At 37.4% G+C, this 24,854-nt stretch overlaps 1 protein-coding gene across 1 annotated transcript in view; it reads left to right on the plus strand.

Moving 5' to 3' along the window:
- Positions 1-2,826: 2,826 nt before the first annotated feature.
- Positions 2,827-24,854, plus strand: part of SERINC1 (serine incorporator 1) — a 33,759-nt gene continuing 11,731 nt past the window's right edge. Inside the window, exons 1-3 of the mRNA XM_055535023.1 lie at positions 2,827-2,949; positions 20,211-20,372; positions 23,148-23,317. Of these exons, the coding sequence (XP_055390998.1) occupies positions 2,911-2,949; positions 20,211-20,372; positions 23,148-23,317 (371 nt within the window). The 5' untranslated portion in view covers positions 2,827-2,910. The remainder of the gene's footprint in view (positions 2,950-20,210; positions 20,373-23,147; positions 23,318-24,854) is intronic.

Here is a 24,854-nt window from a genome sequence, read left to right on the forward strand (position 1 = left end):
CAAACTCATGTCCATCGAGTCGGTGATGCCATCTAGCCATCTCATCCTCTGTCATCCCCTTCTCCTCCTGCCCCCAATCTCTCCCAGTATCAGAGTCTTTTCCAATAAGTCAGCTCTTCGCATGAGGTGGCCAAAGTATTGGAGTTTCACCTTCAGCATCAGTCCTTCCAATGAACACCCAGGACTCATCTCCCTTAGGATGAACTAGCTGGATCTCTTTGCAGTCCAATAGACTCTCAAGAGTCTTCTCCAACACCACAGTTCAAAAGTATCAATTCTTCGGTGCTCAGCTTTCTTCACAGTCCAACTCTCACATCCATACGTGACCACTGGAAAAACTATAGCCTTGACTAGACGGACCTTTGTTGGCAAAGTTAATATCTCTGCTTTTTAATATGCTATCTAGGTTGGTCATAACTTTCCTTCCAAGGAGTAAGCGTCTTTTAATTTTATGGCTGCAATCACCATCTGCAGTGATTTTTGGAGCCCAAAAAAATAAAGTCTGACACTGTTTCCCCATCTATTTCCCATGAAATGATGGGACCAGATGCCATGATGTGTTTACTGAATGTTGAGCTTTAAGCCAACTTTTTCACTCTCCTCTTTCACTTTCATCAAGAGGCTTTTTAGTTCCTCTTCACTTAGAGGGTATCAAAATAATTAGGAGTAGGGGATAATTCTCACAGTAAGTGGGGGGTTAATAATACTAACAAATCAGTCTTACAAAGTTTAATCTTACATAATAAAGTACTGTCCAATCTAGAATGCAAATAATATCTCATTGAGAAACTCTCTAACCACTAAGAAACTTATAGTCAAATTCATTACACACCCAACTTTTATGGGGTCCACAGGGTCGCAAAGAGCCAGACACAGTTAAGCGATTGAACAAACACCACCACCACTCTTATGACTACTGAGACTATATAATTTATCATCCAAACTTGAAAACATGACTAAAATATGTAGAGAAAAGGATCAAGAACAGCCAAACAAGTATGAAGAATAAAGTATAGAAAACTTCCAGATATCAAGATTTATTTTAAAGCAACCATAATTAAAACTATTTATTAGAGAGACAACTATAATTAAATCTATGTGTTAGTAAACTATGTATAGACAACCCAATCCATAAAGTTCAGAAATATGGGTATGGGAATTGATGTATGACAGCAATGGTATTACAGATGAGAGAGAAAGGATTATCATTCTCTTATTTATACTAGGACAACTGGTTATCTATAAGAAAAACTCGAATACAGTCGGACTTGGTGGTATGTTGGCACTAGATCAAACCATTCCTGAATGGTCAGGGATTTTACAAATGTCTTCTTAAAACACTGATAGATGGGAATTGCCATAGTGGGAGTATTTATACTAGAAATCTGCAAATGCTATGTATCAGGACTATTTTTCCCCCAGAGATCCAGTTTACCATCACATCATTGATTGGATTTTACATCCTACCATACACAAGAATCAGTTCTTTACGTGGATTAAAAACCTAAGCATTTAAGAGCAAAACTTCAAAACTAGAAGAAAATACACGGAGGAAAATGTCTTTAAAATCTTGATACTGGTGAGGAGTTCTAAACAACAAAATCCTGTAACTTTAGGATCAAGTTAAACTTGACTATAAGAAATTTTAAAACATGTTAAGTGAAGTGAAGTGAAGTCGCTCAGTCGTGTCCGACTCTTTGCGACGCCATGGACTGCAGCCCACCAGGCTCCTCTGTCCATGGGATTTTCCAGGCAGGAATACTGGAGTGGGTTGCCACATCTTCAAAGGATACCACAAAAAGAAAAAGAAAGTCCAGATTGGGGGATGTAATTGATCCACACATAACAAAGAATTTGTATCCAAAAATACATTAAAACCGTCTACAAATCAATAAAGAATAGATAGATAACCCAATTGATGAATGGGCAAAATACTTGAAAAGGCATTTTATTCAGAAGAGGATGCCCCAATGGTCAATAACAAGTTCTCAACCTTACTAGTTATCAGGGAAATGCCGATTGATAGTATAATGAGACATTTCAGTTCTCTTTTATTAGTTAGAGTGTGAGAAACCCCAGTGCTGATAAAAATGTGACACACAATTCTCACTGCTGGAGAAAGTTTACAGTGGTTAAAACCACTTTGAAGAGCAATTTGCAAATCAGTAAATTGAAGACACTGTAGCACAGATTGCTGGTTCGTCTCTCACATTCATTCATTATGACCATCTTTTGGTGGAGGATGAGGAGCGATGCAGTCGGGAGCAATGGTTTGAAATGTTATTTCTTGAAGACAGGAAAGTTCACGGTTTTATAACGTTTTTCACTTTACCTTTTTTGTAGGTCAAAATAATTTTAAAGATGTTTATAGCTTATCGGGTGATAAATGTCTCCTCGATAGCTCGTGACATTCAATAAAATCAATAACATGTTTGCGTTGTTATTAGTAAGTCGTATCTAACTAATTTACACATTTTAAGATGTTACTTCTTGTAACATCTTAACAGGACAAGACATTAACATGTTACAACCGCAAACAGTGATAGAATTGGAAGCACCCAAATGAGTAGAAATAAGTGGGCTTCAGGAGTGAATTGAGAACATAAGTGGGGGGAAAAAAAGATGCGAAAGTGGAAAAACAAGACGCTTTTTGCCACCTGAATTAGAAGAGCTATCGCGGAACGACACAGGATAGAAATCCAGGGCGGCGGGTGCGGAACCCAGCACGATGCCCTCCCCAGCACGATGCCCTCCCTTCCCGGCCCAGGCCGCGAAGGAAGTGACGCAGGCGGAGGGGCGGGGTGGGCTCTGCGCCGGAAGTGGGTTGTAGTTAGTAAATAAGCGGGGAAAGGCGAGAGAGGGTGCTGGCTCCATCTTGTTGGCATACGCTGCTCCTGCGACGTTGTGGAGATGGGGAGCGTCTTGGGGCTGTGCTCCATGGCGAGCTGGGTAAGTTGGTTGTTAGCGGCCTGAGAGGGGCTAGCGTGAGAGATGAAAGAGAAAAGGCCCCGAGCAGGCTTGGGTGAAGCCCGGCGGGACCGTGTTACCCCACCCAACAGGGAGGCCTTTCTTTCCCGTTTCCTCTCTATCTCCCTTGGCCATTCCGACACAGCTTCGCGGCCCTGAGTCTTTGGAAGAGCCGACCCGGGTAGCCACGAGGAGCAGTGGACATGAGTGAGTGGCCCGGATGGGAGATTCCAAGCTGAGAGCTAGCCGTTTTTCCTCCCCAACCCGCTTTTCATGAAGGCTGTTCCCTATTCTTCCAGGCCCCTTTTTGTCCTTTATGTCTTATGTCTGCCTGGGCCTGTTCTACAAAGGTCTTAGGCCGCTTCGTTTTGTGGAGTACCCCATCTCTTCTCGTCATCTCCTCCCAGCGACCTCAGACTGCAGCACTGTCGTCCCCGGAGGCCTCTTTGTTCTGTCGCGCAGACTGCAGTTAAATGACGGATATGTGGGGCAGCCCGGCAGTCATACTGATACAGTTACATCCTTTTTAAATAGTCCCAACTCTGCGAATGAGTCCTCGAGCTTAATGATATGAGAAAATTATGTATTTCTCAAATATGTGTTTGAAAAAGCTGGTCAGTTCTGTGTTATCAGATACCTGTTTTTTTTGACAGAAAGATGCTTGTGTAATTCGACATCTCACTTTTAATTTGGTGTACGTTGCAGTTTGATAGCGTTGTTAGGGTGAAACCATTCTTCATTATGGTGGCAGGATTTTTTGATTCAGGTGGTACAAATAAATTTGAGTTTGATATAAACACTCCCCCGTCCCCCAATAGACAAAAATGGACTTTACAGTTAATAAAGGTATTTGTAATATGGGGCGAGATATTTGGGTTCAAATCTTAGTTCTTTAACCCATGATTTCTAAATTCTGTTTCTAACAATTGCTTGTCTGACTTCCCAGATGACTCCGTTATATACATTAGGTAACATTTCTGTTGTTTTTGCATCTCTTTTTAAAAAGTTTTCAATGTGGCTTGAACTATGAATGTTAAATTTTAATAAAATACTACGTAGAGGTTACTCCAACCCAGGTCATTGTCTTGATTTTACACACACACCCACACAATTTTTTTTTTTCTTGTAGCTGGGCGTAGAAAACTGGTATATTTTTCTTTCTTTCAAAGCTGGTATATTTTTATCTCATTATGAAAGTAGAGAATCTACTTGAAACCATTGAGTATCTTATAAGAGGCATATTTAGGGTAATAAACTTAATGTATTGCAAAATATTATTATAGAATTGTTTTAATTGAGCAGGGTGAGATGTTGTGTAATTCTATTTGTAAAGTCAGATTTTGTCCAGTTAGCAAATGGGCATGTTCTTTACATAGTAGGGATACGTGTTTTCCATTTTGTTTTCAATTTCTAGACCTGTGATGAACAGTCTTTTTTGCCTCGAGGACGGTTATGGTTAAAAAAATATTTGGGGGATTAATAAAAACGTGTGTTTTAAATCGTTTTAGTGAACAATGTGGGAAAAATTACATTCTTATTAAAATTTTTACAACTTAGTTCTCCACTTAGTCACAGTTCTACAGACACAGCCCTTTAGTTACTATTAATATGAAGGTACATTGGAAAGATGGTAACAAGGAGACACTTTCTTACCTTCCAGTAATTAGGTCGCTGGTGGTTAGAGAGGCTAGGTGGCTAAGGCTGCTCATCATGGTTCTAGGCAATTCTGATTATTTTTTCCCCTTCCTTTCCTGGTGTCTCTTTCTCTGTTTCCGAATTGTTCAATTTTAGTGCAGTTAAGTAGCAATTAAAAGAGAATATGCCTTGTATTTTATAAATCCCTTTCTTCCATGGTCTTAACAGTCAATATGCTCATTTACTTAGAGGTTTTGACATATTGAAATTTAGTCAAATATTCAAAAGTATTCAGGTCATTAACTTAGATCAGTTAAGCCAGAATGAAAATGAACCTCATTCTTTGTTTGCTCAAGTTTCTTATAGACTTAATCAGTTTTTACAAAGATTTTTTTGTTTGTTTCGGAAAATGGTAGAAAATGTCTGAACTATGGAAAAAAGTGTAAAAAATTACTTGTGATACTGTGTATCACAGAGATTGGAGTGTTTAATTTTTTTATTTCATTTTGTGGGGTTTTTTGTTTTGTGTTTTTGCTGTTGAGTGGTCTAGAATTAGATTGATGGTAATTCTTGGTTCAAGCATGGCTATCTATCTGATTGGTGATTAAGCATTTTTATAAACACAGGTGGACCTGCCACCTAATCCTGTAACTACAGCATCACCAGCAATTGATGCTTACTCAAGTGCTTTCCCCACCTCAGTCTTAAGATGATGCTAGTGAGTAGCGTTGACTTTTTGAATCACTGTATTTTGTATACAATAACTATCATTTTTTGCCCAAGATGTTAAGTAATTGAGAAGAAGCTTGTGATTCCTGCCTGCTTATTTTGTGCAGTCTCTTGCTAGATTTTTATTTTTTAGTACAATGACTTGATTTTGTAGAAATGATTCATAGTTGCTATAAATAGCCAAGCAGTGCAGAGTACAAAATGTAAATGTCACCAACAAAATCCCACTACATTTCTTCTCTCTCAATGCATGCATACACATGGATGAATAAGCAGAAATATTTTTTAAGGAGTTGTAGCATGCTGAACATATATTTTTAAACAGAATTAATTTTTTCTGAATTTAACAGAAGAATGTAAAAGTAAAGGAATTGCTGAGTGTTAAATGTTTCTTCATCAGGAGAGGTTCTGAAAGAGTTCTCTCAAGAGATGTTTCTAGAGCAGTGGTTCTCAGTTGTCCCCCAGGGAACATTGGACAGTGCCTGCAGATACTTTTCATTGTCACAACTTGGGATAAGGTGCTAATAGCGTCAAGTGGGTAGAAGCCAGGAATACTGCTAAATGTTTTACAATATATAGGATAGCCCTCAACAGCAAAGACTTATTTGGCCCCAGATGTCAATAGTGCCATAGCTGAAAAATCCTGCCTTATCCTCTTCAGTTGGCCGGTATAAGAAATGAAATGAAATCTAAGGGTCTTAACTGCACTTTAAAAAATGAATTAAACTAATCATATAATTTTCACCTCTACCTTCAACCTCTCTTATGGAGGTACGTGGTACCACCTATTCCTGATCTGTTTGATGATCCTGTACAAATTTTATTGCTTAACTTTTTTCCTTTGATGATTTAGAATTTAACTTTCTGACCTGTTAACTCAGTATTCTTCTGGTTTTTTAATTTGTTTTCCTTTTAATTTTATTCCTTCTGTTAAAAACCTTTTATTTTTCATTTTATTGGTCTTTCTAAAGTAATTCATATATTCATTTTGCCAACTTTAACTAGAATTTCTTTGTATTATTTTTTATGACTGTTTTGTTTTATAACCATAATTCCCTCAGTTGTTTAATCTTTAAACCAGTCATTCTTAAAGTATATCCTGGACTGCACTTACTGGAAGTGCTGACTGGGTCCCAGCATTGTGGTTTAATATTCTCTCCAGTGATTCTGATGGAAAACCACTGTTCTACTCTTAAGTAGATTCATAGTTCAGAGCATTCTTTTTTTTTTTTTTTTTTAAACCATAGCTTCTCTAAGTTTTGTTTCTTTTTTTATGTGTCATCTCATAATTGACCAAATTGGGTCATCTAATAGATTTTTATCAAAAAGAATTCATGGATGTTGAAATCCCTGAATTTTTTCATATTTAAAAATGCCTCTTGCTTTCTTGAGAAACACTGTGGACTGGTATAATAGCATACCCATTTCTTTCAGGACTTGAGGTATTTCTATGGATTATGTTCTGTCTTCCCCTGCCCTGGTAGCCATTTCCTTTTAACATGTCTCATACACAGCAGCAGCAGCTTCTGCCTGGGTGTCTGAAGAGTTTTATTTATCTTTAAAATTAACCAAATATGTCTGACTTTAAATCTTTCATCACTTTTTATTCTTCTAGAAAATAGTGGGTTTTTCTGAAGATACAGATTTATTTCTTTAAGGAAATTCTTACTGTATCTTTGAATGTCCTTTTTGTTACATTTAGAGGCTTCTCCATTTTAAAGACATGAGTTAATTTCATGTTGTCTTCTTTTTTCTCCATATTATTTTTCCTATATTTTTGTCATTTTTCTTTAGTTGATTTAATTTACATAAAATTCATACTTTGTAGTGTGTGGTTCTGTGAGCTTTCACAAACCATGTAGTTGTGTAGGCACTAAAGAACTTTTGTCACCTTAAAAAGTTATGCCATCTGCATTCTGGAGAATCCCTGGGCTTTTTTCACAGTTTTGCCTTTCCAGAATGTCCTGTAAATAGAATCATACAGCGTATAGCCTTCAGAGTGTGGCTTCTCTTACTCAGTGAATTAGTATAATTCAAGATTCATTCATATTATGGTGTCTGTTAGTAGTTTCTTCCTTTTTATCATTACATGGTATTCCATTGCTTGGATTCCATTGCTCCACAGCTTGTCTCCAACAGCTGAGGGTCATTTCCAGATTTTGGAAATGAAGTAGCCGTTAGCGTTCCTATAAAGTTTTCTTGTGTGTCTATAACTTCTTATTTTATGTACCTAAATATCTTGCATTGGGATTGCTAAATCATATGGTAAATGTACATTTGACTTACAAGAAATTTTCAAATTTATCTCCAAGATGGTCATATCAGGTTTTATTCCCACCAGCAAAAATTTCCTTCAAGTCTGTGGCTTGTCTTTTCATTCTCATACTGATGGCTTTCAAAGAGTAGAAAGTGATTGTTGTTTCTATATTGATCTGCTTTGGCACTTTTAGCAAAAGCCTCTTTACCATCTTTGTTTTTCTTAAATCTGTTGTTCTGTTATTTGTGGCCATAGTTTTGCGTAAATTACCCTAGTTTGATTACTGTTGCTTTCAAGTTAATCTTGAAATCATGTAGTGTGATTCTAACTACTCTTTCAACATTCTTTGGGCTATTCTAGTTCTTTTGCTTTTCTGTAAAAGTTTTAGAAGCAGTTAGTTGCTACCAAACACCTGCTGGAATTATGATTGGGCTTGGGTTAAATTTATAGATTAGTTTGGAAAGAATTGTTACCTAAATGAGGAGTCTTCCAATCCATGAACTCAGTTTATCATGCCATTAATTTAAATATTTGATTTCTTTCATCAGTGTTTTTCTTTAATTTTCATCATTTGAAAGCTGGTGTATATTTTACTAGGTTTATAAGTATTTTTGTTCAGTTTCACTTTCCAATTGTTTGTTAGTGTGCAGAAGTGTAATTGATATGTATATACTGACCTTGTGTCCTGTGACCTTATTAAACTTTTTAGTAGTACTAGTAGCATTTTGTAAGTTTTTTGGGATTGTTCATGTTGACAATTAAGTGTGAAGGAAAGCAGCTTTATCTCTTCCTTTCCAAAGTATGTACTTTCTTTATTTTTCTTGTTTTTATTTTTTGTTTTGTAAATGCTTTTTATCAAAGCATCTACAACATAATTAAGGGTATCCTCAAGTCGAGCATATTCTGTTTGTTTGCTGAAAGTTTTTTTCTGTTCTTCAGTTGCTCAGTCACGTCTGACGCTTTGTGACCCCATGGACTGCAGCACACCAGGCTTTCCTGTCCTTGACCATCTCCTGGACCTTGCTCAAACTCATGTCCATTGAGTCAGTAATGCCATCTCATCCTCCGTCATTCCCTTTTCTTCCTGCCTTCAGCCTTTCCCAGCGTCAGGGTCTATTCCAGTGAGGCGGCTCTTCAAATCAGGTGGCCAAAGTATTGGAGCTTCAGCTCCAGCATCAGTCCTTCCAATGAATATGCAGGACTGATTTCCTTTAGGATTGACTGATTTGGTCACCCTGCAGTCCCAGGGACTCTCAAGAGTCTTCTCCAACAACTCAGTTCGAAAACATCAAATCTTGGGCACTCAGCCTTCTTTATGGTCCAACTCTCACATCCATACATGACTACTGGAAAAACCATAGCTTTGACTACATGAACCTTTGTCAGCAAAGTGATGTCAGAGACCAAGCATCTTTTAATTTCATGGCTGCAGTCACTGTCCACAGTGATTTTGGAGCCCAAGAAAATTAAGTCTTTCACTGTTTCCACTGTTTCCCCACCTATTCGCCATGAAGTGATGGGACTGGATGCCATGATCTTTGTTTTTTGAATGTTAAGTTTTAAGCCTGCTTTTTCACTCTCCTCTTTCATCTTCATCAAGAGGCTCTTTAGTTCCTCTTTGCTTCCTGCCCTAAGGGTGGAGTCATCTGCATATCTGAGATTATTGATATTTCTCCCTGCAGTCATTATTCCAGCTTGTGTTTCATGTAGCCCAGCATCTCTCATGATGTATTCTGCATATAAGTTAAATAAGCAGGGTGACAATATATAGCCTTGACACACTTCCTCCCAATTTGGAACCAGTCCATTGTTCCATGTCTGGTTGTAACTTGCTTCTTGACCTGCATACAGATTTCTCAGGAGGCAGGTCGGGTGGTCTGGTATTCCCTTCTCTAAGAATTGTCCACAGTTTGTAGTGATCCACACAGTCAAAAGCTTTAGTGTAGTCAGTGGAGCAGGAAATGTTTTTCTGGAATTCTCTTGCTTTTTCTGTGATCAGCAGATGTTGGCCATTTGACCTCTGGTCCCTCTGCCTTTTCTAAATCTAGCTTGTTCATCTGGAAGTTCTCAGTTCACTTCCTGTTGAAGCCTGGCTTGGAAGATTTTGAGCATGCCCTTGCTTGCATGTGAAATGAGTGCAATTGTGTGGTAGTGAGCATTCTTTGGCATTGCCCTTTTTTGGGATTGGAATGAAAACTGACCTTTTCCAGTCCTGTGGCCACTGCTGAGTTTTCCAAATTTGGTGGCATATTGAGTGCAGCACTTTGACAGCATCATCTTTGAGGATTTGAAATAGCTTAGCTGGAATTCCATCACCTCCATTTTGTCCCTAGTAATGCTTCCTAAGGCCCAGTTGACCTCACACTCCCGCATCTCTGGCTCTAGGTGAGTTTTTTAAATTTGTTTTATAATGAATGGGTTGAATTTTTCAAATTACTTTTTTGCATTGTGTGAGATGGCCCTGGTGGTAATTTTCTTCAGTCTGTTAATGTGGTAAACTAATTTGATTGAATTTCAAAAGCTTAACCAAATGTGCTTTCTCCCAGCTCAACCCCGCCTGATTACAGTGTATTAACCTTTTGTATGCTTTTTAAAAACTATTTTTAAAAATCAGGTTTAGCTTTACAGAAAAATTGAGAGGAAGATAGAGATTTCCCATATATGCCCTGTGTCCCAATATGCATAGCCTCCCTTGTTGCAAACATTCCCCACCAGAGAGGTGCATTTGTTAGTTACTAAGCCTACACTAACACACCATCATCTCCCAAAGTCTGTAATTTACATGAGTCCTAACTATTTGAATGTGAGCCAGTCTTGCCTTTTGGGACAAATCCCACTTGGTTGTGGTGTGTAATTCTTTTTCCTACATTGTTGGATTTAATTTGCTAATATTTTATTGAGAATTTATGCCTTTATTCATGAGAAAGGTTAATCTTTTATTATAATGTGTTTGTCCGGTTTTGTTATTAGAATGATGCTTATTTTATAGAATAAGTTAGAAAGTATTCCCCCTCTACTTGTGTTCTCTGAGATTGAAGAGAATTGATGTAGATTCACCAGTGAACCTGCCTGTGCCTAGTGCTGTTTTGGAAGACTGTTAATTATTGATTAAATTTCTTTAATAGAGGTCTATTCAAATTGTTTCTTGTGTGTGAGTTTTAGCAGCTTGTATCTTTCAAGGGTTAGGCCATTTGTGTAGGTTCTCAAATTTGTGGGCACAGAATTGTTCATAGTATTCGTTCATTATCCTTTTCATGTCCACAGGACCTACAGTGACATCTTCTCTGTCATTTCTAACGTTAGTAATCTGTGTTATCTTTGTTTGTTAGTTAGCCTGGTTGGGGGCTTATTTTTATTGATCAAAGAACCACGTTTTGTTTTCATTGGTTTTTCTCTCTTTTCTGTCTTTGATTGCGTTGGTGTCTAGTCTAGTTCTTTTTTTTCTGTTTTCTTTCAGTTTGCATTTCTTTTTCTAGTTTCCTAAGATGGAAGCTTAGATGATTGATGTTAGATTTTCTTTTCTGGTAAATGCATTCAGTGCTGTAAATTTGCCTCAAAGCACTGCTTTCACTACATCCCATAAGTTTCTATAAATTGTGTTATTATTTTAATTCAGATTTTTAAAAATTTCTCTTGAGACTTCTTTGACTTCTGTGTTTATTTTAGATAAGTACATTGTTTTAAGAATTTGGGGGATTTTCCAGTTACCATTTTGCTCTTGATTTCTAGCTGATTGTAGTCTGAGAGCAGTCAGTGCTCTTTCAAGTTCGATAGTGTGTTTAATTGTCACCAGTGTGGTTTTGGTTAATATTCCATGTCATCTTGGAGAATGTGTTCGCTGGTTATTGGGTAGAGTAGTCTATAGATGTCAGGCACCCATTTGATTGGTGGTGGTGAGTGCAGCTGTCCTTCCTGATTTTCTGCTAGCTCAGTCTGTCCATTTCTGAGCAACACTGGAGTCTCTTTAACTCTGACAGTGGAGCCATCTGTTTCTGCTTGCAGTTTTACTGGTTTTTGCGTTCACAGTTTGATGCTCTGTCATTAGGTGCATACATATTTAGAATTGTTAACGTCTTCTTGGAGAATTGGATCCCTGTATCATTATGTAGTGTCTTTCTTTATCCCAGATAACTTGGCTTGTTTTGAGGTCTGCTCTACCTGCAACCAGTGCAGCTACCCTCCCTCATTTAGTGTTCACATGTTGTGTTTTCCCCTTCCATTTACTTGTATTCTGTGTGTCTTTATATTTATAGTGAGTCTCTTGTAAGCAGTATAATTGGGTCTTGTTTTTTGAACACTCTGACAGTCTGTCTTTTAATTGAATAAATTTAGGCCTCTGATCTCCAAGGTGATTACTGATAGATTTGGACTAGTATTTACTGTATTTGTTACTGTTTTCTATTTGTTGCCTTTGTTTTTCCTGTTGTGTGTTGGGGGAGAAGGGTGTTTAAGCATTATATATGATTGCATTTTCTCTCCCTTTTTAGCATATCAGTTAAACATCTTTTAGCTTTTATAAAGTGTTGTTTACTTGTTTTTCGGTTGTTGCCCAATTTATTACTCCATTTGGGCTGTTGTAACAATACCACAGGCTGGGTGGCATGTGAACAACAGAAGTTTGTTTCTCACAGTGCTGGAGGCTGGCAGTCCAAGATTAGGGTGCCCGCATGGCTATCGTTTGTATCTGGTGAAGGCCCTCTTCAGGGTTGTAGACTGCCAACTTGTTGATGTTTCCTCATATTGTCGAAGAGGTGAGGCGCTCTCTCTCTGCTGCCTTTATGAGAGCACTACTCTTCATGCGGGCTCAGCCTTTTTGACTTAATTCTTCCCAAAGGCCCTATCTCATAACATCATCACCTTGTGCATTAGATTTTCATCATACGATTTTCGGTCTGTAGCACTCTAGAATTTGAAATGACATTTACAGCTTATCCACTTTGAAGTAACAGCATACTACGACACTACACACTTACAGCTAGTGTTAATACCTTATAATAGGAAAGCGATCCTAATTCCTGTCTCCTGTCCCTTCTACATTACTTTCATTCATTAAACACACACACGCACCTATGTGTCTACACATATGTATATGTATAGGCATAACATATATATGCATATGTAACAAGACATTGTTGCTCTTATTTTGAGCAAACAAGTTAGCTCAACTAAGAATAAGAAAAGTAAGTTTTAACTTTACTTGTATTTATAAGAGTAATTTTATATGTAGAGTTTCTGAATTATATTATTTTCCTCCTCTAGAGAATTTTGAACATTTCTTGCAAGCAAGTCTAGAGTTTGGCAACAAATTCCATTTTATTTGAGAAAGTATTTCTTCTTCCTTCGAAGGATAATTCGCAGAGTACAGAACTGTAGGTTGGCGGGTTGTTTTCTCTCAACACTAAAATATTTCACTTCACTCTTGTTTGCATGTTGTCTGAGGAAAACTTGAATATATCGATAATTCATCCTTTGTTCCTCTGTAGGTAAGGTGTTTTTCCTCTGGCTTCTTCCAGGATATTGTATTTTCTGTTGCTTCAAAGCGATTTATCTAGGTGTAGGGGTTTTTGGTGGTGGTGGTGTGGTTTTTTTTTTTGTGTGGAGGGTGGGGTGTGTATGTCTGATGTTAATTGGGGGGAAGTCTGTCATTTAAAAAATATTTCTTTTCCTTGTGATAGTCACATGTTTTACCATTTGCAGTTATCTCACAATTCTTGGATATTCTGTTGAACAGAATGTCAGGCTTTACTCTCTTGGCTTTTCAGTTTGGAAAATTTCTACTGATACAGCCTTAAGCTCAAATTATTTCCTCAATCATGTCTGCATTTTCATTTCTGCTGCTGTTTTTTGTTTCTAACATGTATTTTTTTGAAGGATTTCATTTCTGCTTCTTGTATGCTCTCTACTTTATTCAGTAGAACCCTTAACATATGATAGTTGTTTTATATTTTTGGTTTGATCAGTCTAACATCTCTGCTGTGTCTGGTTTTGATGCTTGCTGTGTCTCTTCAAATTGTGTTTTTTGCCTTTTGTAATGTCAATAATTTTCCTGATAGCCAGACACTATGTACCAGGGAAAAGGAACTTGATTGTGTCCTGGCGAGGTGTGGGTGAAAGAGAAACATCCATTATTCTCTGATTAGATTTTAGTCTTTTAGTAAGCTTATGCCTCTGGACTGTGAACTTCCTAATATTTCTCAGTCTCCCCTCCGTCCCCCTATAAATGGGAGAGGATGGCTTGAATAAGCTAGAGTTCAGTATTTCTCTTCCCCTAGGTTATTTATCCTCTAGTTAAATAAGTTAGACTCTATTTAACTAGTTTTTCTTGAGGTCAGGTGTTCAGAAAAAAGTGTTCTAATATATTTTAAAACGGATCTCTCCTTTCCTACAAGAAGCTGGAAGGAAGTTTTCTCTCAAGTTTACTATGAGAACCTGATGAACTAGTAGTAAAATTCACAAGTTTGTGGGGCCTTTTAAGTGTGTTTTCCTGGTTTTTTTTTTTAGCTCTCAGACTTGTCCTCTATGAGGCTCCAGCAGTTCTTCATTTATCTTTCAGGATTTCCATCCTGCACACCGGTTCCCAAGTCAGTTTCCACTTGTGGACGCTAATAAGCGATGATTCCCTATCTTTCAGTCTCGGGGGCAGTGACTTACTCTGTGTCCTCACCTAACTTGGATCCTAGAAGAATTGTTGATTTTTTGAGTCTCTTTGCTTTTTTTTTCTTTAGGATGGAGTCATGGTTCCAGTCTCCTTCTTTGTGAAAATGGAACAGGAGATCTTTGTATACTTTTTGTATTATTGACTTGACAGGATATTAGGGATTTTTTTGTGTGTGTGTGATGTTCATAAAGGATATCAGTATGTTGTTTCCTTGATTTTGTATCAGTTTTTTGCCTCTTTAGTTTTCCAGAAGAATCTGGGTAGAGTTGGTTTGATTTATTCTTTAAATGTTTAATGGAATTCACTAGTGAAGCTACCTATGCCTGTGAAGGTTTTTAACTACAAATTCAGTTTCTTGAATAGAAACAGGACCATTCATCTTATATATTTCTCATCGAATGATTTTTGGTAGTTTGGATTTTTCATGGAGTTTATCTGTTTTATCTAACACTTTAGACATTGCTTTTGGTACATTCCAAAAATGTGATACCTTATTTTCATTCTGTTTGTTTTTTGACCTCTTCTGCTTGTGAGTTTGACTGTTTATTTAGTTTCTGGAAAAATAAATCCTTCTGTTACTGATCAGTATTTAATTCCATTGTGGGCCACGAAAACATGTATGATTATATTTATTGAGATTTGAGATTTGTTTCATGGCCCAGAATATGCTCTGTTTTGGTTAAGTGTTTTCAGTGTTTTTGAAAATAATTTTTATTCTGCTTTGGTTAGATGGAATATTCTCTGAATGTCAGAGACAATTAATGATACTGAACTGATATGCATATTGAGTTTTTTTCCTACTTCAGTTAATGAAAGAACATAGATGTGGACTTGTTATTACTTTTTTCAGTTTTAATAATTTTTCTTTGATGCATTTTGAAGTTCTTTTTTACATGCAGAAATATTTAGGATTGTATGTTGTATATCTCCTTAATGAATATCCTATATCTCCTTGTATGTCTTTTATTATAAAATGGCCCTCCTTGTTCCTGATGAAACCCTTTGCTCTGAAATCTACTTTGTCTGATACTGGTGTGTGTGTTTATGTGTATATGTGTGTGTACACACACACATACAGACACATATATATATACCCACATATGTACATATATATATACATATTTAATTTTCCACCAGTTCTGTCTTTATGTTTAAGTGGGTTTCTTGTAGAAAAGATAGGGTTTGATCTTAACTCTTTAATCTGACAGTGTGCTTTTTATTTGGCGGTGTTTAGTCTCTTTATACTTAATGTGAGTATTGATTATGTTTGTGCTTAAATCAACCATCTTTCTATTTGTTTTTTGTTTGTCCTACCTGTTCATGGTCTCTTTTCCCTAGTTTTTGCCTTATTTTGGATTAATTAGCAATATATTAATTTTTTTTTTTTTTAATCTTTTGGCTTACTAGCTGTATTCCTTTGTTTTGCATTTTTAGACTGTAGGGTCACTGTAGGGTTTATAGTATTTAACTTATTACACTGCCTTTGTGTCATATTCATTCTGTTTCTAATTTAAGTATACAGTAGTATAGTTGAATGTCTCCTTTTATGGCCTGTTTGTAACTATCACATACAGTAACTGTACTGCCATCTTTGTTATAACCACCCAGAATACTTTACTATTTTGCTTTAAAAAGATAATAATCTTTTCTAAGTAACCTTTTATATGTAAAAAAAAAAGAATACACAGTTAACCATTTCTTTTTTGTTGTTGTTCATTTCTTTTATGTAGATCCACATTTCTGGTGTAACTTTCTTTTCACATTTCTGATAGTTTAGATTTGTTATTTTGGGGTTTTTTTCTGTGCCTAAAAATGTTTTTACAAAGATATCTTTGCTGAGTGTGAACTTACAGTTTCCTTCAATTCAGTATTGATTTCTGCATTGCAATATTTCTTACTAGAAGTCTGATATCCTCCTTCTTCTTTATATAAGGTACCTTCATTTTCTGACTGCTTTTAAGATTTTTTTCTGTTGATCATTGTTTTTAAGCAATTTATTTTTTTAAACCATTTTTTTTCTTTTAATTTCATTTCTTTATGTTTGGCTGTGCTGGGTCTTTGTTGCTGCACAGGCTTTTCTCTAGTAGGGGAGAGCAGGAGCTGCTCCTCACTGAGTGCACGAGCTTCTCATTGTGGTGGCCTCTCTTGAGGTGACAGGGCTCTGGGACGCTCGGGCCTCGGTAGCTGCAGCACGCGGGCTCAGTAGTGGCCGTTTCCAGGCTTTGAAGCTCGGGCTTAGTTGTTGTGGTCGTGCATGGGCTTACTTGCTCCACAGCACCTGGGATCTTCCCTGCCCAGGGATCAAACCTGTGTCTCCTGAATTGGCAGGTGAATTCTTTACCACTGAGCCACAAAGGAAGCTCTAAACAGTTTATGATGTAACTTGATGTGTAGTTTTCATTACGTTTTTGTTGAGTTTCTTGTATCTGTGAGTTTATAGTTTTCATTAAGAACATTTCGGCAGTTACTTCCTCAAAAGGACTCGCCTGTCTCCTGTATTCTTCAGAAGCCCCAGTTTGACATGTATTAGGCTGTTTGAAGTTGTTTCACAATGCTGATTCTCTGTTGTTTTTGTTCTAGTCTTTTTATCTTTTGGATTGTTTCTTTTGCTATGTCTTCAAGTTCATTTGTTTTTTCTGCAGTGTACTTTTTGGTTCAGATACTTTACTTTTCATTTTCAGAAGTTTGATATGGACATAACCTTCCATGTCTCTCTTTGACATGCTGTGTTTTCCTCTACTTGAGCAAATGAAGTATAGTTACAATAACATAGTCACTAAGTCATGTTCAGCTCTTTGCAACCCCATGGACTATAGCACACCAGGCTTCCCTGTCCTTCACTGTCACTCAGAGTTTGCCCAGATTCATGTCCACTGAATCAGTGATGCCATCTACCCCTCACATCCTCTGCCGCCCCCTTCTCCTCCTGCCCTCCATCTTTCCTAGCATCAGTCTTTTCCAATGAGTCAGCTCTTCATATCACATGGCCAAAGTATTAGAACTTCAGCTTCATCAACAGCCCTTTCAGTGAATGTTCAGGGTTGATTTCCTTGAAGATTGACTGGTTTGGTCTCCTTACAATCCAAGGGACTCTCGAGAGTCTTCTCCAGCACCACAATTTGAAAGCAACAATTCTTTGACACTCCAGTCTTTTTTATGGTCCAACTCTCGCATCCATACATGATTACGAGAAAAACCATAGTTTTGACCATATGGACCTTTGTTGGCAAAGTGATGTCTCAGCTTTTTAATATGCTGTCTACGTTTGTCATAGCTTTTCTTCCAAGGAGCGAGTGTCTTTTAATTTTGTGGCTGCAGTCACCATCCTCAGTGATTTTGGAATGCCATTTTTATAATTAAATTCAGTTATCTGTGTAATTTTCAGGCTGGTTTTTATTTGTTGATTTTGCTCTTAACTACAAGCTGTATTTTCCATACTGGCATGCCTGCCAATTTCTTATTAGCTGTTAGATATTGTAAGTTTTACCTTGATGGGAGCTGGATATGTTGTATTTGTTAAAAAAACATTCTTGCTGTTCTTAGACATAGGTGAGTTATTTGAAGAGAAGTTTTTCAAAGTTTGCTTTTAGGCTTTGTTGAGATTGGAATGGCTTTTTTAGCCTTATGGCCAGCTTCTGCCCACCCCCACCCCCCATGCTGCTGCTGCTAAGTCGCTTCAGTCGTGTCCAACTCTGTGCGACCCAATAGATGGAAGCCCACCAGGCTCCCCAATCCCTGGGATTCTCCAGGCAAGAACACTGGAGTGGGTTGCCATTTCCTTCTCCAATGCATGAAAGTGAAAAGTGAAAGTGAAGTTGCTCAGTCGTGTCCGACTCTGTGAGACCCCATGGACTGCAGCCTACCAGGCTCCTCTGTCCATGGGATTTTCCAGTCAAGAGCTGTGTAGTAAAAATCTTATAATTTTACTCAAGGATTTTTAACGTTTTTTCCATTCTGATTGGTAATACCACCTCACCCTGCCCCCTAGAGGAATTTAATCAAATACATATGCTGATCAGTGCTCTGCTGAAGACAGAAATGGAAGCCTCTGCAGATCTCCAGAGCTCAATCTCAGTATAGCTTTCTCTGTTACTTTTTTATGTCCTGTGAACTCTTATGTGCCTTCACTTCCCTAAACTCTCAACACTGTCCCAGCTGTGTCTCAAGTTCAGTAGACTGCTGGCCTGTACTGGCCTACATTGGAGACTCTTGCCAGGCAGAAAAACTGGGCCAGTCATAGACTTCACATTGTTTCATCTCTCTTAGAAATTAAGTATCCTAAATTGCCTATTGTTAGCTGTCTGAAAAACCATTGTTTCACTTTATTTTTCCCCAGGGATTAAGGCAGTAGGGTAGGTCTGGTCACTGTTACTGTGTCTTGGCCTGAGTTTATGGTACTTAATCCAAAATTTATCTATCAGTATTTTTATTTTCAGCAGAGACATTACTTTGCCAACAAAGCTCTGTCTAGTCAAGGCTATAGTTTTTCCAGTGGTCATGTATGGGTGTGAGAGTTGGACTGTGAAGAAAGCTCAGCGCCAAAGAATTGATGCTTTTGAACTGTGGTGTTGGAGAAGACTCTTGTAAGTCCCTTGGACTGCAAGGAGATCCAGCCAGTCCATTCTGAAGGAGATCAGCCCTGGGTGTTCATTGGAAGGACTGATGTTGAAGCTGAAACTCCAATACTTTGGCCACCTGATGCAAAGAGCTGACTCATTTGAAAAGACCCTGATGCTGGGAAAGATTGAGGGCAGGAGGAGAAGGGGACGATAGAGGATGAGATGGCTGGATGGCACCACCGACTCAATGGACATGGGTTTGGGTGGACTCCGGAGTTGGTGATGGACAGGGAGGCCTGGCGTGCTGCGGTTCATGGGGTCACAAAGAGTCGGACACGGCCGAGCAACTGAACTGAACTGATTTTTATTTTCAGCATTTTTGTTTTGTTAGTTTTTTAAGCAGGCTTTTCCCCTTCTCATTTCTCCTCAGCCTTGCAGTCTTCCTTTTCATCTTGTTCTGTTCTCTTCTGTTTGATCTCTCCTTTTTGCTTCAGGTGAACCAATTTTAGGGAATTTCCTTTTCTTACTGAGTTATGTTTTATTTCAGATTGGATTTTTCAGATGCTTTTTTTTTGGTCGGGGCATGTTTGTTTATTTTTTGCTAAAGTGTGTTTGTGTTGTTGCCATGCTATTTATTTCCGAAGTTTTGTATAATTACTTCTGATCCTACTTTATATTGGTTACTGTAGTGTGTCTGACTTCTACAATACTCCCTTCCTGTGGTATCTGGTGGATGGTGGCGCTCATCCTGGAGTAAGGTCAATTGTTACTAGAATACTTTCACTTTGCCTTCCTGAGATATTGTTAAATTCCATTACCGGCATTTGCCTCACATGCTCAGGGAGATAGCCTTTTCCCCTGGGATCTACTACTAGTTTAGTGTGGAATTCTGTTAGAGAATGCTAGCTCACCCCACTCGTTCATTTAATCCTATTTTGCCTAATTCTAATAGGAACTTTTACTTGGTGGTTATCACCACCACCAAGTCAGAAGAGGGAAAAGATGAGAATACCTGTTTACTTCTTTTCCTTCTCTGAAGTATCTGAGAAACCTCAGATTTTGTGAATTCAGCCTGATTTCTGGGGGTTAAAAGGTAGGAGTTGGAGATCCACTTATAATTAATGAATATTCCATTTCTTTTCTCAGCTAAACTTTGGGTCTTGTTGCTATTTTTTTTCTTTGTTTTTAACTGAATTTACTCATTTTGCTTGATATAAAGGGCACTTGTTTTTTGCTTTATTTTGCTTCATTTTTACCCAGAAGTTACCAAGTTTTATACTCTATAGATAACTTGTGAACCAAATCACTTTTTAATCAACTTAACTTCATCCTTTTTTGAGTAGATAGAGTGTAGACTTTCACTGTATCATTTAAACTGCACTGATTCTTACCCTTCTTTTTCCAGATCCCGTGTTTGTGTGGCAGTGCCCCGTGCTTGCTGTGCCGATGCTGTCCTAGCGGAAATAACTCCACTGTAACGAGGTTGATCTATGCACTGTTTTTGCTTGTTGGAGTGTGTGTAGCTTGTGTAATGTTGATACCTGGAATGGAAGAACAGCTGAATAAGGTAAGTCTTTTTTTTTTTTTTTTTTAATGATTAACTGAACCTTTAGTGTGTGTGCCTACTAAGTCACTTCAGTTGTGTCTGACTCTGTGACCCTATGGACTGTAATCTGTCAGGCCTTCTGCCCCTGGGATTCTCCAGGCAAGAATACTGGAGTGGGTAGCCTGCCCTCCTCCGGGGGATCTTGCCGACCTGCCTCTCTCAGGTCTCCTGAGTTGGCAGGCACATTCTTTACCACTAGTGCCACCTGGGAATCTTGAACCTTTAGTATGTTTATGCATAAAATTGCTTCCAATGTGTTGGAAACAGAATACTGTAAAAAGGAAGACAATACTTAATCCCAGTTTTAGCAGCTCATAATTATTTAGGAAAGACAAACAGTAAAAGTAGTTTATGAGATTGTGATGGTGCAGAAAAGTGTGCTGTGATAATAAGAGGAAGTAAGTAATTTCCAGCCAGGGTAATGTCAGAATCACTGTGGGTCTCGTGGAAAAAGTGGCATTCTAAGAATCAATAAATTTTTGTATACAGAAATTGAAAAACAGGAAGCAGAATGAGGATAAAAGCTTTTTGAGCCAAGTATGTATGCCTTAGGAAGATTTATCCGATAATCAGGAAAAAAGGCAAGCTGTTAAGTATAGAGGCTGTAAAAATGATGTAAATCAAGAAAGGCATAGAGCACCTGAAATGGATTCCCTGAACATAAAATTGACTGGATCTGGATTTAAATATAGGCAGTGATTGAATAATAGTAACGAGGTTCTGATCCTAGATAACTGAGAGGAAACTGTTGCTGTTAACTAAGAAAAAGAAAGAAAAGGTATTTTATTAAACTTACTGCCTGCCCTGCCCTCTGCCCTCCCCCTGCCCCCCTGCACCAGGGAGTCAGGTTGTGAAAGAAGGTGGGGAGAATATAATCTAGTTCAATTCATAGTATGTTGGCTTGGGGGTATTTCACTACATTTGTATCTCTGTATGTGTCCAACAGGAAGTAGAAAATACGAGTATGTCACTCACATCTGGGATAGAGATGAAATTCAAACTGTGGCAGCATATGCTGAAGAGGAGGACCATTTGAAGTGAGCAGAGCTAGAACTTTGACAGAAGGGGCTTGGTGGAGAAGGGAAGCTCTAAAGGAACAGTGAAAGAAGAGAACCAAAAACATGTTTGTAGATCTTAGGAACAGAGCTTTAAGAATGACAGGATAACATCTGTGTAAAAAAGGTGTAAAGGAGTGTGAGGATTAAGTAGTAGCCATTGGATTTGACAACCAGTATATGTCGTAGTGTCTTTAAAAAGCTGTAGTTTTAAGAATGCTGGACCTAGGAGGTTTGGGAGGGAAAGTTATATGGCTGTGAGGAATATATCCAGTGAGTAAACTGCTAATTTGAAGATCTTTGTGATGAAGATGGCAAGTCTTAAAGGGAGGCTGAGTTTAAAACGTTTTTAGAATGGAGAGATTTAATCATTTGCTTTTTGAGAAGTCATAAGGGATCTAACCCGTAAGAGATGAGAGAGAATGGGATCAAGAGACGGCATATAAAAGTTAGTTTTCCTCCAAGGAAAGATGAATGACAATAGAAAATTTGAGATTGAGAAAGTATTTATGTTAGATAACTTCTGTTTTAAACCATGGTTATCTGCTTGTGATTGACTTTGGGGTGAGGAAAAACCGTGTAAGTTTGGAAAATGAGCTTATCACAGTTGTGAATGTAGCATGTACATGCCATAAACAAATGCTTAGTTAATTTTACTTAAGTCCTGGGTATAAGCAAAAGACATTCATATGGTTTTGTCATGGAACCAGTTGACTTCTTATGAATGGTTTTAGTTGAAACTGTTCGTTTGTTTCACTCATTTCTTTCACTTAAAAATATTTTAAAAAAACTTCCTTGTACTCTCTTTTCAGTGTGATACTCTGTAATGGTCTTCAGTCTTTTTCAAGATTTTAAGTTAGAAAAATAGAAATATAGCCAACCCTTTTGCTGTTAATCCAGTTCTATCTCTGATAGCTCAGTTGGTAAAGAATCCACCTGCAATGCAGAAGACCCTGGTTCAATTCCTGGGTCGGGAAGATTCTCTGGAGAAGGGATAGGCTACCCACTTGTTTTCTTGGGCTTCCCTGTGGCTCAGCTGGTAAAGAATCAGTCTGCAATGTGGGAGACCTGGGTTCTATCCCTGGGTTGGGAAGATGCCCTGGAGAAGGGAAAGGCTACCCACTCGAGTATCCTGGCCTAGAGAATTCCATGGACATCCCATAGGGTCACAAAGAGTCGGACACAACTGAGCAACTTTCACTTTACTTTCAGATCTATCCATTATCAAAAATAATATTTGTAGAATCGGGGACCAGATCTCAGAATGATTTTAATAGCATTGGCTTTGAAAAGCCATCATTGTTCTTTTTAGTATTTAGAAACTGATTCAATTACTCTCTAATTCTTTAAACTTTTATTGATTGTGTTTTTCTTTTATACATGTGATTCAGCATATCACAGTGGAATGTAAGTTTTAAAAAAATTTAGAATAAGTTTGAATAAGTCTGCAAGTTAAAATACGCATTCACTTTAGGATTGGCATTTGTCGTTTATCCTTTGTGCACATAAAGTGAAAAAAGAGTTAAACTTCTGTTTATGAAAGTGTGTAGACTTACCTTGATTACATTTCAGCATAAACTGTAAAGCGAACTTCAGTTTTCTGAACCTTAAGCTATTTAATTACACAGAATTGTCATTTTTCCTTGAAAAAATTCTAGATTAGAAATTCTTGTTTTTTCAGATTCCTGGATTTTGTGAGAATGAGAAAGGAATGGTCCCTTGTAATATTCTGGTTGGCTATAAAGCTGTATACCGATTGTGCTTTGGCTTGGCTATGTTCTATCTTCTTCTCTCTCTCTTAATGATCAAAGTGAAGAGCAGCAGTGACCCTAGAGCTGCAATACACAATGGGTAAGTATTTTAATAAACTTCAGTTTAAAGTCTGGGTAGTCTCTTATCAGTAATTTTGAGTCTGTCTAAAGAAAGTTTAAACTTGAACAATTTGCAGAATTATTTTGTTCACGAATGACAAAGTAAGAAAATCCTCGTCTCTACCAGAGAATGTCAGAATTTGGAAATACAAATATTACATAGAAGACTTGAATCACTTATTGCTGTGCATAATATTTAGTAACGTTTACCCTTGTGGACAAGACAGGTTTAAACTGTGCAGGTCCACTTAGAGTTTGTTTCTAACAGTTAATAACTACGGTATTACACACTCCATGATCTCTGATTGACTGAATTCACAAATGAGGAACCTCTGATACAGAGGGCTGACTGTAAGATAGAGGTGGGTTTTCAACCATACAGAGAGTTGGAGTCCCTAATGCTAGCATTGTTCAAGGTTCAACTATGTTTTCGTCCTGAAAAGATTTATCACATCTGTGATAAATGATAATAATGAGTTTATTCTTCCTCCTCTTAGCCTTCCGTAGGCCAATCTCACTACATAAAACTGAACTCAGTTCTTTACATATACAGTGCAGCCAAAATGAAAAACTTTATTGCTTTGAAACAGGTGGTGGATTTTCTAAATGGTTATAATGGACAACCTAGATACTTCAAGGTACCTTTTTGTCAGTCGCCTTTAATACAGAGCAATGCATCTCATACTCAATATTGAATGTTTTGAATTTTATCACTGTTCCATCCTATAAATAAAAATAGTTTTAAGTATCTGATGTTGCTTATCTATTAACATACACTATCAAAGACAGGAAGAATGAAATAAAATATTAATGAAAAATGATGTTTTGTGCCAGGTTGATTTTTTTTTTTTTTTTTCAATTCTCTTAGTCATAAGTTGTTTTGATTTTTAATTTTATTTTTGTTGCACTGTTAAAACATCTTATTAAATGTATTTTTAAACAACTCTCAAAATACATTACAGGATGGCTATCACAATCATTTCCTGCGATAACATTCTTCTCAAAGTATGTACTAAGCACTCTTACATCATTGCTAATGGTTTTTTTTTTTCGATATAATTGATGATATTGTGTTAGGTTTAAAGTGTACAAAATGTTAATTTCATATGTATTATATATTACAATATGATTACCATCATATATTAGCTAACACTTCTGTCACATCACATATTTTTCTTAGTTGTGATGAGAACAATTAAGATCTATTCTCTTAGCAACTTTAAAGTACATTTTTCTTTTTCAGATTCCACATTTTGGTAATATAAATTTTTTTTAAATTTGGATTATCCCATTTAGCATAATTCCCTGAAGGTCCATCAGGATCATGTTGTTGCAAATGATAGGATTTCCTTCTTTCTCGTGGCTGAATACTATTCCATTGTGTCGATATAGTACAGTCTCTTTATTCATCTGTTGACACACACTCAGGTTATTTCTGTATCTGCCAGTTAGGAATATTCTGCCGTAAACATGGACGTGCAGATACCTTTTCAGTGCCCTGTTTTCACTTTCTTTGG

Source organism: Bubalus kerabau, chromosome 9 (genome assembly GCF_029407905.1).
Source record: "Bubalus kerabau isolate K-KA32 ecotype Philippines breed swamp buffalo chromosome 9, PCC_UOA_SB_1v2, whole genome shotgun sequence".
Lineage (NCBI taxonomy): Eukaryota > Metazoa > Chordata > Mammalia > Artiodactyla > Bovidae > Bubalus > Bubalus kerabau.